The 17,221-nt window shown below is 40.8% G+C and overlaps 2 protein-coding genes across 3 annotated transcripts; one reads left to right on the forward strand and one right to left on the reverse strand.

The window, feature by feature from the left end:
- LOC102310985 lies at positions 1-4,945 on the forward strand. Of its 2 annotated transcripts, XM_005932644.3 has the most exons (4): positions 1-87; positions 991-1,160; positions 2,158-2,563; positions 2,772-4,945. In XM_005932644.3, the coding sequence occupies exons 2-4, from the start codon at positions 998-1,000 to the stop codon at positions 3,601-3,603; spliced, it is 1,401 nt and encodes a 466-aa protein (XP_005932706.1). In that variant the 5' UTR covers positions 1-87; positions 991-997; the 3' UTR covers positions 3,604-4,945. The 2 variants fall into 2 exon arrangements, with proteins under 2 accessions (XP_005932706.1, XP_042080770.1); XM_042224836.1 differs by lacking the exon at positions 1-87 and having other exon boundaries at positions 848-1,160.
- Positions 4,946-4,986: 41 nt separating this feature from the next.
- dcun1d5 (DCN1, defective in cullin neddylation 1, domain containing 5 (S. cerevisiae)) lies at positions 4,987-12,982 on the reverse strand. The gene is made up of 10 exons (XM_005932645.3): positions 12,864-12,982; positions 10,102-10,151; positions 9,915-9,957; positions 9,230-9,326; positions 8,203-8,368; positions 7,883-7,974; positions 7,697-7,805; positions 7,041-7,145; positions 6,822-6,924; positions 4,987-6,261 (listed from the first exon to the last, which is right to left on the reverse strand). The coding sequence occupies exons 4-10, from the start codon at positions 9,292-9,294 to the stop codon at positions 6,206-6,208; spliced, it is 696 nt and encodes a 231-aa protein (XP_005932707.1). The 5' UTR covers positions 9,295-9,326; positions 9,915-9,957; positions 10,102-10,151; positions 12,864-12,982; the 3' UTR covers positions 4,987-6,205.
- Between the last annotated feature and the right edge of the window lie 4,239 nt (positions 12,983-17,221).

A 17,221-nucleotide genomic window follows, 5' to 3' on the forward strand; every position in this document is an offset into this window, starting at 1 on the left:
GGAAACTGTAGCAGCAGCACGAGCATCAGAGCCACGAGATCAGACTTAAAGGGATAACACGACCACATTAGGAAGGAATCACATCAGGTAAATATGAAACACGTGGGCTCTACTTTAGCTGCTTTATTATTTAAACTGTACTCATAGATTCACTCTTTTTGGTTTGAGTTAGTTTGCTGTGAACCAACTCACTCAACAGTTCACCTCATAAAATAATTTAAGAAGGCTGAGAGCAGAACTGAGGTATTTTCTAAAATACTGTCTCACTGTGGACGGTTTGTCATCTGATTTATTCGCACTGACTTGTTTCTCCTAAAGCTGTAGGGGTCCTGTGATGTGTTCAGGTGCTCTTTTATTGTGAGTAAAAAACCTGAATCATCACTTTAAACAGCTGACTTTGAATAGAAATGACAGTAAAGTCCTTTACAAGCACTCCTGTTACACCTTTAACAGAACAGAGTGGTTTTGCATGACTCACAATTTGATATACTCCTGATGCATCTTATATGGTGCGGCCAAGATGCTTGTTGTAATTAAATTTACAGCTCACTCAAGTATTTTACTCGTCAGAGCAGGAATTTGATGGAAGTAATGGGACTGCTTCTTTTTTTGGATCTTGCCACAGTAACTTTGCACGATACACGATTCACAGTAGTCTTTATTTTATCCTGGCTGTTTTCTGTAACAAGCTGTTTTAGCTTTTCGCCCTTGTTTGCATTTACCTTCTAAACTAAAAGCTTCTTACCACAAGCTGGGAATGTTCTCAGCTGCTCTTCTTTTGACTTGCAGGTCACTTTCTTTCAGCTCCGTTCTGCATCTACAAGCTCCACTTTCTTCCTAACTTGAATCGTTGTACTTTTACTGGCTGCTGTTTTTAGACTGAATTTGGACACTAAAGAAGCATACATTTAATTTCATGTGCGATCACACACTCGTGTATTTTACTGCCCTCAAACTGTAAAAACCAGCTGACTTTTATTTCCTCTGCAGGTTTAAAATGTTAACCAGGTGGTTAACTTTCACAGCCTTCCTCGCCGTCCCAGCCAATCCAGGAAGAGGAGCTACCGGCCAGGGCACTCTGACTGTGGCCCCCACCTGTCGGGTCAAAGGTCATCCAGAGGTGGAGTTGACTTTACACTGTGGAGATGGAAAGGACTTAGGTGAGTGAAGACTCCATCTCACTCTCTGCTCTCTGAAGGCAAACGCTGACTTCTGTTAAATGTAGAAAGCGGTCACGTTCCTGCTGTAAATATTTCAGACTGTACATTAATAGAAACCAATCTAAAGGAATCTAAAGCGATAACACTTTATAATAATTTTGGCTAACAATGAAACTTTAATTATTCAAGTATAGCTGCTAAATAGCTGGTTTGTGAATCAGACGCAACTACACAATAAAACACAGATAATGCTTACAGATGTTCACTGTGTTTAAATCAGGTGTAGTAGGTGGATGGGGTTGCCCACTGCGCCTGCTGTGTGTCCCTCTGTGTTGTGTTGCAGGTTCTCAGTAGGTGGAGTTATTTAGTGCACCTGGCCGGCCTCCCTGGAGCATATAAGAGCTGTTGTCTCCACCACACACCCAACATTCGAACACGCATCCAGCTGCTAACACAAACTAACACACCTGAAGATGTTTACTCTGTTTTTTGTCTCTTTGGTTGATAAATCAGAAAATTTGTGTCTCTCTGGGTCTCTGACACCAGCAGCTCTGACATGAGAGAAAACTTCCACTGAACTGAACGTTGGTGGTGTCCCACTTATTACTGTTGATTATCATGTTTATGAAGTGTAACCAATGATTTTTAAAACAGAAAGGCCTTTATTTAAAATTTTCTTTAAAAAAAAAAAAAAAAAAAAGGCAGCTGTTTAGCTCCTCCCCTTTAAGGCGCCTTTCTTCTGACCAGCTACCCCTCACAAACAGAGGGTTTGAAAAGCAGGTGGGCGGAGCTTCTGTGCTTACAGCCATAGCTTTGTGCCCATTTCAATACCGATAAACCATAACTGTTTATAAAAGATGGATGGATTCTATTTATTATTTATGTTGGAACCAGTCTCGAGTGGATGAAAGAGGAACTGCAGCATTGCCACGTGAGACACAAAGGAAAGGTTTTTGTGACACTCTCTGTCTTTTGGTACTTCTTCTCTCATATGCAGGTGTGGTCCAGTACTGGCACACCCCCTTTGGAGACCTCCACACTCCTGGTTCCCATGGTAAACTGGACCCCGTCGTCATGCACCATGACGGGAGCCTGCTGGTCCCCAACACCAGTGCTCTCCACAGTGGCCTGTACTACTGCCTCCTGCAGCACACAGAGGGAACTACACTGTGGCCGTATGAGCTCCACGTCGGTCACGATGGTCAAAACCTTCAAAAACTGGGAGAATACGAGCAAAGCAGCCGCTGCGCTGCATTCAGGTTCAGGAGGGATGCTGGGTCTGAGGAGGCGAAGCAGGCAGGTGTTTCAGCCGAGCTGTTTGCAGGAGCTGTGGCTGCATCAGTGCTGCTGACCTTTGTGTTGGGATTCAGCATTGGAGCTTTGAGCAGGACTCATGTTCTCAGGTGAGTTCAGGGACTTACGTCATTATTGGTGCCTCTTGAAGAAGTTTTAACCCAAGCTAAATCACCAGCATTGTAATCATTGGAATCAATGTATTTTTAAACAAGTATAGAGAAAGACGCAAACACTAGATAATCTCAGTGTGAGCCAATGAGAACACCACATGTGGACTGACCCTTTTTACATTAAAGGTCTGTTTTTTCCTCTCAGGTGTTCAGGGGCAGTCAGGGCAAAGCTGCGGTCACCAAAACGAGGACGAAAGCGCCAAAGCGACACAACCGACCACGGCCCCGAGGTCAGCATGACAACCCTGCCGCCCACGAACGAGAACCCGGCCTCTGAAAACGACCAGGTGGTGCACAACAACTCTGCGCCTAACCTGTCTCCTCCTGCCAAACCTCAGAGAAGCTTCCGGCACAAACGAGAGGAAGACGAGCCACCAGAAACCACTGCATATCTGGAAGGATGTAACTACAAGGAGGAGGAGGAAGAACAGGGAAGATGCGCAGAGAACAGAAATAAAGGCAGTGATAAGGAGTTAGAAGAGGGGGAGAAAGAGAGCCGGTTTGGTCGCTTGTATCTGATAGGAGAGGATGGAGAGAGTCAAAGTGAAACAGATGAGTATGAGGAGGACAAACATGGAAGCGAGAGCAGGGAGGTGAGGAGGAGTATGGTGCAGGAGGAAGAGGAGGCGGCGGCGGCCGGTGAGGAGAAAGATGGTGAGACGGAGATTTCCAGAGATTCTGAAAAGTCAACTTTTGAAAGTGAAGATGAGGCGACAGGAGGCAAAAACCAGGAGGTGACCGATCAAGGAGCGCTGCCGCCCTCCCCACCACGCCCAGCCCGCCGCAGCCGCGTCATCCGCCTGTACCAGTATGACGAGGACGGCCAGCGATACGGCCACCTTCCAGACCCTGGCCCCCACGCTCCTCTCCCCGCCCCCAGATTCAAACAGCGCTCCGTCTCTCTGACGCGCCTCTCCGCCATCATGGCTGCAGCCTCAACAGGGCCACTGGACCAGAGTCAACAGGAAGAAGGATAGTGAGCAGACGTCAAACTTCCACATGGACATTTGATAGATGCTACAGAGAGTGGACAAAATAATGACAACACCATGGCTCAAGTCGAGTCCAGCTCTACAAACTTTGTTTGGAAGGGTCGCCACATTTAGCGCCACAAACTTATAACTTGTCATAAGTTATATTTGCATTATAACTATATATATTATAATTTCCACTCATGCTTACTTGCAGATCTGAGTTGCACTGATTTGATTTTCTCAGAAAATCTGCAAAAATGTACAATATAAAAGGACTTTCATGTTTTGAAGTTATTAGTTATGCTGTAAACACCTGAACGAAGCAGAACAGCCATCTCCCAGTGGCTGAACTGATATCATGCACACCTGTACCTGATATGTTGGGTGTGGAATCGATGTATACATACCCTAAGACTGGACACTGTATTTTTATGAGGTCTGACGGGTGAATCTGCACACGCACTTTTTATATCTGGGAATCAATTTTTGCATAAATTAAAAAAAAAAAAAAAAAAAAAGCTAAAGCCATCATCAAAGTAATGCTATGACTTCATCCTGGATCATCTTTGCATCCTGCTGATGAGATTACAGCTGAAGCTGAACTAAGCTTCACTTTTGTAATACCACTTTGTACCACAAGGTGACACAACAAGTAAGTTAATCTTACATAATGGCTCGGGTCAATGATTTTAACTTGTACGCCGTCATACGGGTGTATCTGTTCAGATGAAGTTTAGATCCACCAGCCTGGGTCAAGTCAAGGAAAATAGGTATTTTAAGGAATCTTGAAACTGAAGTGGTACATGCCATGTCTGTGTGCATTTTTATTGGGACTGTGGTGACATCTGAAACTAATGAGAACCCTTCCTGCACTAATGCTTGTTCCCATCACCCAGGTTTCTGCAGAGACTGACACCTGATGGTTTTTGAAGGACAATAGGGGCAAATCTCTAAACTATGAAAAAGTAAAACAGCATAAGACTGATTATATCCTTTAAGTGTGAGCAGTTAAACTGTGACTTGTGTATGGATGAAATGTGAGTAAATTACTTGCCGCTTCTGAGAATGTCCTCGCTACTTGTAATGATTAAATCATTATGCTTTCATGTATAAAACAGGACATGATGTCAGATAGTAAATTTAGTTTGTGTTTGGGGGGGAAATAAGTTGACTCTCCCTGCTCTCTTAATTAAGGATTAATCTTCCACTTATTAAGGCAGGCCGTTTACTCCAGCAGTCCCCGACCTTTTTAGCGCCACAGACCGGTTAAATGTCAGACAATATTTTCACAGACCGGCCTTTAAGGTGTCGTGGATAAATACAACAAATAAAATGATACGATCAAGACAAAAACTGTTATTTTGTAAATATAATAATAAACGCAAATTAACTGTGTAATTTTGCAACTTTATTAGCAGCATCCTCCTAAAATGCACCAACAACATTGAGAGTAACATCCTCCTCTTTGCCCCTTAACGCTCTCTGGTCGCTACGGTAAAGCGTAAATAATTCTTTCAAAATAAGACACAACTACAACATGGGAAAAACCCAGGGAAACAGAGTTAACAATAAAAACCCTGAAAACCATTAATTTCACACCCGAGCCCAACAACCCCGGTACCAAACGACTCACGGACCCGGGGGTTGGGTACCGCTGGTTTACACATTCTAAATTGATGTGCAGTTCAAAATTTGTTGTAGGGCCCAGATTATACCGTGCAAGGCATACAACATAAACAGTAAGCGTTAACCAGCCAAGAATATATTCTTATTTACAGCGGTGAAAGAGTCTCATGAGTAAATGTGGAGAAGTCCAAGAAGAAATGTGAAACATTATGAGCTCTGGGGAAACAACTCCCCCTGCTGGTCACAGTTTTAGTTGACATTTGCAGCTGGTAATTTTAGAAAGTACCTTTAAAGGTTTTTTTTTTTTTTTTTTTTTTTTTAAAGCATTCATTAAATTAACTGCCCAGAGGGGTTTCAGGATAGCTGTAGAGTGGTGAGACTTGCTTCTAGCAGGTTAGGTGCTGGTTATCTGGCAGGATGTGGCCTAATAAGAAGTGTTAGGAGGTAAAGGGATAACTGCTGTATCTGCTCAGGGGTTGCTGGACTGACACCTAAAAAAGAAATGGTAAATTTCTTCAGGCTGACCAGTTTCTGCATGCCTTAGTGTGAAAACACGGTGCAGGAGTGGCGAATGAAACCTGGGCTCTGCAGCTTGATGAATTTCCATTTCCTTTTTATTACTGTGAAAACTTCTATAAACAAGACACAAAAATGGGGAAAAAAAACAAAAAACAAAAAACATTTAACATAAATTCCACAGCTCTTCTCAGTTCATTTTCCCTCTGACAGTTTCTTTTCTTGAAATTAACACTATTTAAAAAAAAAAAAAAAAAAAAAAAAAAAAGTCTTCTCAGCAGGAGGATGGCCTCTTAGCATTTGGACGATGGTGCACAGGCGCCTCTAACGGGATTCGAAGGTCCACAGAGACGAGGTTGTACTCCATATTTCTGTGTATGTGTGGATGAAACCTTTTTCCAGACTCCTTCCCGGGTTCTCAGTTTTCTCCCTCTTCATCCTTTTGTTTTTGTGGCTGTTAATGCTATGAAGCTGACCAACTTCTTCGCCATTCCACGAACTCGTCTAGAAGCACCGGCCCTGCAAAAAACAAATAAACCCGTAACTATAGACAAAGGTGCGCCTGCACGTTATTACTGTTCAGTGAAGACATGAAGCCATTTTAAGGTTTAAAACTGAAATGCTTGTTTAACATTCTTTTGCAGTTATACATGTTGAAAAGTTTGCTTAAACAGCTGGCCATTTAAAACTTAGAAAATAAAAGAATCTTAAAATCAATACAAAAATGGAGGGAAGCTGGTGTAAATTTATTAACATCAGGACTGCTGTGGCATTTTGGACTACAAGTGATGGACAGATGTTAGATTTCCTTTCACAGAAATGAGTGAGCCATCACGGAAGACCCCCCAGAATTATAACATGCTCATCCTTCTGTCCTAAGAGTGTGAACCGATCCAGATGTGTTCTTGTGTATTATGACAAACTGTGCGACAGCGGCCATTCCCAAACCAAAGCCCTGGATGGTCCAGGTGGGGCGATAACTGGCCAACACATCCTATTCCATACAGGTTTATATTCCCGCCTTGAAGCAGCTCTGTGAAAGAGGCCTGCAATATTTTCCTAGTACAAGTGGTACTCACAAGCTCCATCCTCATCGTAGTTACTGAGGTCTGGGTTGATGGTCCGGCTGAACTCCAGAACATTATACCACTGGTCTTTATTCAATCCCTTGTACTTGGACTGCTGTGGGAGACATTAATGGGAGGGAGACAGTGAGGAAACAACCCAGAGAGAGGAGTGAAGAGCTGTTTGAAGATGAGCTGATTTCACATCTCCTTTATCAGAGCAATGAGACTTACCTCCAGGAACTGGCTGAAGACTGGGAAGAGCGGCCATGACCTTCCCAGCAGCAGAGCCAGCATTAATTTTGCCGTGTCCATGTCCAAACTCCTCTGGTTCTTATCCTGAGGACAGGAGCAACTCAGTGAGCTCAGTAATAAGTGCAGCAGTTCATATCTCTTATGATCCCATGAATGCGCTGATGAGTGTTTCCCCACAATCCCATTAGTCATAACAGTTAAACCTAACTGCACGGTTGCTGCACTGAAATTGAAAAGACACTCCCTCATTTATGGTTATTTAAAAAAAATAAAAAATAAAAAATCCAGCTGCATCAGCAGGGAGATTCACTGCATCAAGCTCAGAGTCAGAATTCAGAGACTTGATCTGAAAGCCTGTGTTGGTGAAGTTAAGCTTCACTTATGGTCACCACACCAAATCTTTTCAGAAGCTCAGTTTAAATGTAGCATCTGCTCCTCCCGGTTAAAACATGGTCACCCCATAGGGAACTATTTTGTGATAATTTGGTGCTTTTAAATTATTATTTTTATTCCAACTTTTCCTCATAACAATCACAAAGTCAGGAGCACAAACACTGCAGACATATTACAAAATGATGTTCAAGGATTTTTACAGGCTTAACTTCCAAATAATAACAAAAAATAAATAGACTCACTCTGGCAAAGTCAAAGGCGTATCTGTAGATATTTTTAAAGGTCGCAGCATCGTTGAGCTCACTGCGCAGGTAATCAAGTTTACTTTGTAATCTCTCTGTGCAGTCACACCTGCATGTAGACGAAAACACATTTAAGCGTATTTGTAACCTCAACCACAAATAAACTGAAAGAATAAGATTTCTTACTGTAATATCGTCATTCCCCTGAGCCACTCGTCTTTTGTGAAGTACCCCATGTTTGCTGCTTCTAGATGCCACGCTAAAACTAACATGATAATCTGCAGGAAAGAAAGTAGATTCAAACAAGTGTAAGAAAGCTTGTTTCCTACCATCTTTATTTTTCACAGAAAAAAACATTTGTTGCTAAAATAAAGCTCCATAAAACATTCTCACATCATGAGTGCCTCACAGTCTCTTTTCTGAGTGTTACCCTATGACTCCTGATGGTCAGGAGTTCATCAGGTAAGGGACATGCAGAGTGACTAAGAGTCAAGCTGCTGACTTACATTCTCTGGTTCCACGCCGATGTCCTCACAGAACTTCTCCATGGCCTCTGGGCCGAACACCTTGTCGGGGGCAGCGTACTTATGGAACCAGGCCAGGCACTTCTTACTGGAAAAGGGCTTGTCAGTGTTGATTGACCTCGGACCGCGGATCAGAGGTCGGGTAAAACTTCAGCACAGACCAAACATTTTAAAGATAAATGTGCAGCCATAACTTCGGGAGGTTGTTACATGGCAGCTATACAACAGCTGGACTACAGTCAAAGCAAAAATACAACAAAGGATTTCACCCTGTGAGAGCTGGGATAGGCTCCAGCACCTCTGACTCTGAACAGGGTAAAGTGGCTCAGAAAACAGCCTGTCAGTATTTCCTGCAGATTAATGGCAGCGCGGTGGCTCAGTGGTTACCACAGCTGCCTCACAGCTGGATGTTCTCCAAGAACATTGGTGTATCCAGTCAGCCAGCCAGTTTAGAATCAACTGCTACCAAGTCAGATCAGATGCTGCTGTATGCAAATGGCTCGGGTGATTATTCACATGAGACTCAAACTGTCACCATATTTCATTAAAAACCTGAAATTAAGTCTGCACAGACATTTATGATGTACAGAGCTGAGGCACTGATGGATTATCCACCTCATTTATATCCAAGAATAAAGCAAAGGTACCTAATAAAGTGGCACCTTAGATACTCTCCTACAGTCCTGAAGACTGAGGCAGTGCTGATTAAGATGACAAGTATGTGCTGAGTGCCTCGATTAGTAAGGAGTATAACTCACAACATGTGTGAAGATATGTGTTTTGGCTACATCCTCACTGACTGCAGCATGAGCATTCATCTACACTCTTAATACACAATGAAGAAGAAGAGGAGAAGGTGAAGGGCTCAGAAAGCCTACACCCAGCTGAGAGAGCATCGAACTCACAAGGTAATCAATAAAGTTTCAAGAAGCACGTAGGATGGATAGAAGACAAAGGTTAGCGGTGCAGACACAGGACACCCTCAGTGTGAGCAGATATATCCGTTTACCTCGTAATTTTACAGTTCTGCTCATGATCATCTGCATCAGGCAGCTTCCTCTTCTTCACAGGCATCACGACACCTTTACTGGGCTTCACTAGCTGGGCTACATTTACAGAGCAAAGACAACAGTCAAACATCCGTTTGACCCTGGAGTGACTGAGCCATCTTAGCAGCTACAACAACTCAAGTACATTTACAGAAATGCTTTACTTTGTATGCTTCATACCCAAAACATTTCCTCCATCTATGATGGGTATTCTAACATTCAAAACATTCAAAACACTTTGATTACTGAATTATCTGAAAGGGTAACTGTTGAAATGAGATGGCCAATTATGGAACAAGTATTGGAGGAGCACTGACGCAGTGTAACAATCAGTTAAGTGTCCAGATTTTTGACCCAAGATTAGATTAAGTTCTGTGTTCTTTCATTAGTTTAACGTCAGTAGCAAATCAGTACATCTTTGGGCTTTAAGCAGCTGCCTTCTGCAGCGGTAGGTGTGAAAAAATTTAATAAAAATCAATGCCTGTGTTTTTTAAAAACATACTTCTATTTCTACACATCTTTCTATTACCCTTCCCTGTTAAAATAGAAGTAAACTGAAATTCATGGTGTGAAACGTTTTTATGATTAAAAAAAATAAAAAAATAACAGCACACAGATATATATGAGATGTGTGAGAGGTTGTACCTGTATACTTCTGCCTGCCTTGTCCATTCAAATCTATGCAATGCTGGAATAAAAAAGAAAACTGGTTTAAAAAGTCTCTGCACAGCACCCGGTAAGCTGATGGATGCTGTACGCTAAAGTCCAGCAGTATTATCACTGTAAACGTGCCGGACTACACCGGCGTTGTCTGCTACACACAAATACTCACAAGCTTGTCCAGCGTTTCTGACAGCGTGCTGATGTTTGCCAGGACTTTTCCTACGAGAAAGCACACAAGCACTGACTCAGCATCATTCAGGGAACGTCAGCCAAGGAAGACCGAAGGCATCGGCCAAAACACATGCGAGGCATTACTAACACCACCATCACTTTGAAACCAAGAGGAAAAATCTGATCATAGGTCAAAGACCTCAGATGAGATCCAATTTTTTTTTTATAGTTTCTGTAAACCAGAACGGTTTAGGGTAAATATCTGATACTGTGACTATGAATGTGGAGTCTCAGGAGCCCAGCTCAGGTTCATTCAGAATGATAGATGCTTGAAGTCTCTAAAATATTTGGATTTGTGTGATGGTCTCTCATTCTGCTAATATGAATTTGAGTCATTTTCAAGATATTTATGAAATTATCAAAATAACAACACTAGAATTATTATTATTATTTTTTTTTTTACAACTACTTTCAAGATTTAAATGAAGATTGAAGAAAATTTATTTAACACTGGCATGACGTGAGTACTTTGTATCAGCAGATTTCCAAAGCCAAGGCATTCGGATCATATCTGTGCGTCGTTGTTAATTGAAGTTTCATTGCAGTTGCCCTCCTGGCCTTACGGTCAACTGAACGTTCAGAAATTCAAGGAAAGAACCGATTTCTGCCTTTAGAGCTGTGATTTTAAGCCTTTGTGCCAAAGCAAAACAAACAGCAAACCAAAAATTAAGACTTGGCTGTCTTCATATGTGCAGAATGCCATGTCATACTCTCTCATTTCAAATATCATCACTTCTTTTGATTGCAATGTTAGCTGATTTTAAGAACTACAATGAGCACCACTAAAGTATGACTTGCATCAATCCTCTTATCACACAAGAACACATACATTGTATGGTCAAAAATATGGGGACACACCTCTTAGTCTTTGAATTCAGGTGTTTTTAGTTCCATAGCCACAGGTGTATAAAATCAAGCACCCAGCCATGCAGTCAGCCTTTAGAATGACTTGTGAAAGAATGGGTCGCTCTAAAGAATTAACAGAAATTGAGTACTACTGAAACAGGATGCCACTGTTGCAACAGGTCAGTGGGTGAAATTTCTTCCCTTTTAGATATTCCGCAGTCAGCTGTATTATTGTAAAGTGGACGTGTTCAGGAATCATTAATCCACAAAGTGGCAGATCACGCTGCGTGCTGAGGTGTAAAGCACATATGTTCTGCTGACTCAGTAACTGCAGACCTCAAAACCTCTGACATTTAGATCAGCATGTAAACTGTACACTGGGAGCTTCATGGCATGGGTTTCTATGGCAGAGCAGCTCCTGTGGGTGTATTATGTGGGCAGCCTAGAAATTTTGTTTATGTAGTGTAGATTCCTGCTGCCTCTGGTTCAGACGCAGCTCTCTTCTACCCTTTTAAAGCAGGTGAAGTCTCTCTATAAAAGGATGTTTAGTTTCCAAGGCCCTCTTTAGCTCACTATATTAGCATTAACAGATTAACTCGGGCTGAAGGCTGCTGACATCACAAGTCCAGCTGCTCAATTATATCTCCTCACTATCAATCAGGCCAATGAGGTCAACTGAAATGACATTTAGTACTTTGTGCAGTTAGAATGTTTCGTTGATGCAAAAATCTCAGGGGACACCTTGACTTGCCTCAGGGCAGCACTGAGGAACCACGGCCTTTAAGTATAGGACCCATTGGAAGTTTAGGATCATATGTAGACATGATCCCATGTTGACATGATCCCAGACACATACACAACAATGAATTCTGTGACTTTACTCCCCATTAGGATCATTCAAGTGATTCCTGGAGATGTGTGGAGAGACAGAGTGTGCCATCGCAGCAGCTGTCACAAGTACGATTCATAAATGCACAAAATTCACTTGAGTACTGTTAAAATGAATGGTGACGCCATTGTTGGAGATTGAAATGGGCCAGTTCGGAAACACTGTTTTTGTTCGGGTCGGCCTGCATAGCTGGTTAAAAGGAAGGAGCAAACAGGGAATGCCTCATCACACTAAATTTCCGTTTTCGTGTTCAGACTTGATATAAAAGCTCACCAGAAGAACGAGGACACTGCTCGGAAGAAAACAGGCGTTGTCACGTTTGCATTTCAACAAAAACCACCAAACGTAACTGTCGCGCAGCTGCAGTGTCTGCGACGTTAAACGCGAACTTTTTCCAGCGTTTGAACTGTTAAAAATAAACATGGTAACGACAGCACTGCTGCAGAAGCAGTTTAAAAAGCTCTGTGGGAAACACGCGTCACCATTCCTCCACCACACACACACCTAAAGCACAAGACACAAGTACATATTGAATAAAAAGTCTGTTAAGGGTCTGGACTCTGTTAAACTTTAAACTTTGGGCTAAAATCCAAACTGCTGCGGGTCTCCGCCTTTGATGCTAACGTTAGCTAACCAGGCTAGAATGACTAATAGACTTTGTGCCAGGATGTCGCATTTTGTCGCCACTTAAATGTTACAAAAACATGATTCGTATTACAAATTCCACATTTATCTCCTTCATTTTCTTCAGAGAGTCAGACTTGACTCACAGGGAACCTCTTTTGTTTGCTAGCTAACATTAGTGGCGCACCGCGGGTTTCAGAGCTGCTCTGCTAACGTCTGCTAATGTGTCCAAACACGCATCAAAAGTCTTTAAATCACTCGCATCATAATTAGACGCAAATATAAGACAGATGCCTGGGGCAACACCTGGTAATTGATAGGGCACTGTTTTAAACACTTACCACTTTCAGTCACACTCAGACTACTGTCTCAGTTCCACCTGCTTCTCTTATGCCGGAGTTTTGGCTGGAGCCGGCGTTTCCGCGACAGTGGACGATACCACCGCTTTATGGGGGTGCAATACAAAATTAGCGTTCCCCTCTTCAGAGAAATGTGCGCGAACGCTCTTTTTTAAGAATGGATGTTTATAAAACACGACATTTAACCTCATTTACAAGAAGGATATATGGTCTTAGACAACAGTTATCCAAACGACAACATCTGATGGTTGTAATGTACACCCCGAAGAGCCGAATATATCGTTTTAGTTCTTAAAGAAATAGTCCCTTATTTTTGGCTCACATGCTCACATGTACTCATGTCCATGCATCCATTCATCCCAGCTGTCATAGGGCGAGAGGCAGGGTGTAATAAAGTTTAAAATATTTTTAACATTTATACAAAACTGTAAAATCTCTGTCAGCTATTTTTCTAAAATAGAGTTTCCTCTGAACTTTTTATTTAATTTTAGCTGTTCACAGTTCAAAAACTCGTCCATCACTCTGAGTTAACGACAAGCAAGGTTATCCTAGTTAACTAAAACGAAACATTGAGGTTAGGTTAATTTTAGTGAAATTACAAATAAAAAAGTAAAATGAAAAAAAAAATCTCTGTCATGGACAGTGCACAGGAGATGTGGAGAGGAGATGCAGGCTAGATGCACTGGGTGTAGACGGGTGTCAGGGGTGACGTGATTTATGACAGAAAGGTAGTGATAGCGAGAGTAAAAGAGAAGCTCTCATAACCTGCTGTGATGTATGGTTTGGAGACAGGACGTGAGGCCAAAGACAGAGGAGTTGATGATGTTTGTTGGGAGTGAGCAGGATGGACAGGATAGAGGCAGCTGATCCACAGATAATCCTGCAGTGAGAGCTTGTCCTTTAATAACACAATTTATCTGCAAAATAACAAGTTTAAAAATAAATTTTATGGATAAAAAGTATAATCTACGTGCAAAATATAGTTTAGTAGAAACATATGCATATAACAGGTGTCATTATATGACCCCCTGCTGGTCTCTAGTCTTTGTTTTTAAAGGTTTAGTAAGCAAAAGACCATTTGACCTGAGACTTGTGTAGTGTTTATTAACTCAGAGTTAGTGTTTATACTGAGGGTTGTTGGAACATTAATAAGCCCAGTGTTCCTGTAACTGTGTGGTGTATGGAGCACATGATTGTGGCCCATACACCATCTCTTAAAATGTAAATATTCAGCATAAATTCTCATAGATTTATTTAAAAAAAAAAAAACTTAAATAAAAAAATCTAGGTCATTCACTGTGACATTGCATTTGTTTATTTACCATTTTCTTAACTTAATATGAAGTAAGATTAGATTAGATGAAACTTTATTAATCCCTCGGGTGGGTTCCTCCAGGAAATTCAGGAAATTGAACTGCAGAATAAGTCTGCAAACTACATCAAGTCCTTGTAATTTATCTTCTTGATAAATAAACACCTGAGTATAACCCACTCGTGTTAAATTGAGGTCATTTGGTTTTTTTGAAGCAATAAGCTCAAGTAATTTCTTTAAATGCATCCAACTTATTAAATTTTACAGCAACTGGAAGTAAGAAGAAAACATTTGTCTTTATTTTGCCAGTAAATAAATTGTTCAACTTTAAAAAAATATTTAAAACAAGCAAAAACAAAGCAGTACTCAAAAGAAGCACTCTCATCCCACTTTGATTTTTTTCTTTTATTGCCAACACACACTTTTAAAGTCCTTCCTTGATGTCATAGCAAACATTCAGCTGGTTTTCAGGCTGTGGCTGATTGTGTTTAGTTCAAGTGTTGTCGTCACACAAGGCTACAGTAAAATCTGACTTCTGTGCAGTGCAGGCCGGGTTTTCACATGAGACAACCAAAAGAAAAAGAAAAGAATCACTCACAGTCTTTTAACTTCAGCTGTGGTTAATCCAAATGTTTCAAACGAGAGTAAAATGCAAAAATCAGACAATATATCTTTAAAAAAGGGGAGGGGCATAAAATGAGATCTCACAGGTGGTGACACCCTTGTTTTTAGTTGGAAAAAGAAATTTTACATTGAGAAAAACTTTGAAACTCTGCTCACACATCCTTTCACAGTGGTGAAAGCTTCCTCATATTTACTTTTTAAACCCTCATTTTCTTTGGGAATCATGTCATTAATACATTTAACGAGCTGTGGGATGTTTCTGCAGTTGGGTTTGACTTTTGTGGAACATGTTGCTGAAATAAAATCTAAGGTTTATTAAAAAAGATTTGATATGTTGTCTTTGTATTGTTTTTGTTTAAATAAAGATACAAACTGAAATGATGGGATTCTCTTTATTTAAATTTCACATTCTGAACAGCTTGTTTTTGGAGAGAGTGAATTAGCTTCGGAAGTTACGGAAGTTTAAAGGCGTCCACTTATGCTTATTTCCATATTTTGATGATTGGGTTCTGATAGAGTAGCTTTGCATGACTCGAAGATCGAAATCATTCTTTTTTTTTTTTCGTTCAGTCTTTCCCTTCATACTCAAAACAATCTGCTTCCATCCAATTTTTATGACCTCAACTAAATACTTATATTTACTGCTGTGTTTTTTTTAATCTTAAAAATGTTTCCCCAACAATTTGTCAGTTTCCTTCTTTGAAAACCTTTCATAGTTTTCTGTAAGATAATTTGCCCACGTGTGTGGTAAAGATCATGGAAAGTTGTGAGGAAATATATTTATGTTTTTAGGCATTACGGGTAAATTCCCATTTCTAATCCCTGTGTTGTGCTTAAAAGTGGGAATGAATCATTGTGATGTTTTGTAGTGAACCATGGCTAACACAGCTATAATGCAAAGATTTACTGCTGCAGAAGCCCTGAGACAGACATGTAATGCCCAAACTGACAGCTCAGCTGATGTAGGAATGAGTCCAGTCGACTCCTTTTTGCACAAAAATGATCAAAAACTAATGAATAAACAAATGACTAAGAATATTATAAAATGTCTGTGTAGGTTCCCAGTTATCCAGGTCATGGTACTCTAAGGAGCTTGGATTTTTTTTTAAATTTTCTTGAAGATGTTCCACCTCTCATCAGAGAAGCTTCTTCAGTTCTAAGACATATCTTAGAATACGTCATAGATAGGGAAACAGTATAGGTACGATAAACACAGACAGAGCCATTTAAAACAAGTCTGTCCATTTCATGAGTTTCTATTATAATATCTGGTACTGATGCAAAGTTTATAGTCTCCTAAAAGATCAGGAGAGAAACTTTAAGCTAAATAATGGGGTCATAAATGACACTACTCTGTCATTTTAGCCAGTAAAATAGCTTCCAACCGTACATGTATATGACATACAGTGAGAAGAATAAAAGGTTTCCTTTATTGAAGACTGACAGCTTGTGAAATGATGCAGTGAAACTGAAAAACCTCTGAAGAAATTCAAGTTTGTCAGCCTGTATAAACAATTCAAATGAGGCTCGGGTTCAGCCCGTAGTCTGACAGGCAACAGGTATGCTTACCCTCGGAGTTCAGTCTGTTTACATGGTAAGAGTTGAAAACTAGCACTTAATACAAAGCAGAGCTGAAGCTGATGGAAATTCAGTTAAACTGGAGGTGTTCAGTTCTACATAACTGACATATTAAACAAAAAGCTTTAAAGTGATTAGAAAACGAATTCTAAATTTCTCAAGGTGTGGCCACACAGGGAAGGATGCCTTAACTTTCTTTGAATTCAAACCCAAAGTTGTCAAGTAAGCAAAGAGTGAGTGAGACTGAGCGCGTCTGTTGTTGTTACTATAGCAGCAAACCTTGCAAACATTAACAAATAAAGCTGATGTCAAAAATTAACAGGACAAAAACCCACAAACACCAAAAAGGATTTGTACAATTTTCTGTGAGGGCTGAATAGAAAGGACATCACAGTTACAGTAACCCACCCTCTGGAAGCCACAAATACATCTGACGGATTGGTTGTTGCACATACCTCTCATTATGCGTTAAAACTTATAAACTTCAGAACAAGTGAGAAGATTACAAACATCATCTGGATTCATGAATGCCTGAGCTAAATTTAGAAGATTTAGATTTGTATGTCAGGAAGTAGAGCAGGTCATCTTATAATTGTAAAGTTGTTGGTTCCCTGGCTGCTCCAGTCTAGACACCAAATATCCTTGGGCAGGATACCAACCCCAAGCTACTCTCCAACACATCCATGGGATGATGAATGAAAACTATGCTTAAGAAAGCACAGAATAAAAGTGCTTATATGAATGAATCAAGCTGGGGTCACAGGATAGAGCACTTATGTGCGTTACCCTGTGACCCTGACAAGGATAAACAGAAGAAAATGGATGG

The sequence above is a fragment of the Haplochromis burtoni genome, unplaced genomic scaffold, assembly GCF_018398535.1.
Source record: "Haplochromis burtoni strain Fernald_Lab_line unplaced genomic scaffold, NCSU_Asbu1 Contig_153, whole genome shotgun sequence".
NCBI lineage: Eukaryota > Metazoa > Chordata > Actinopteri > Cichliformes > Cichlidae > Haplochromis > Haplochromis burtoni.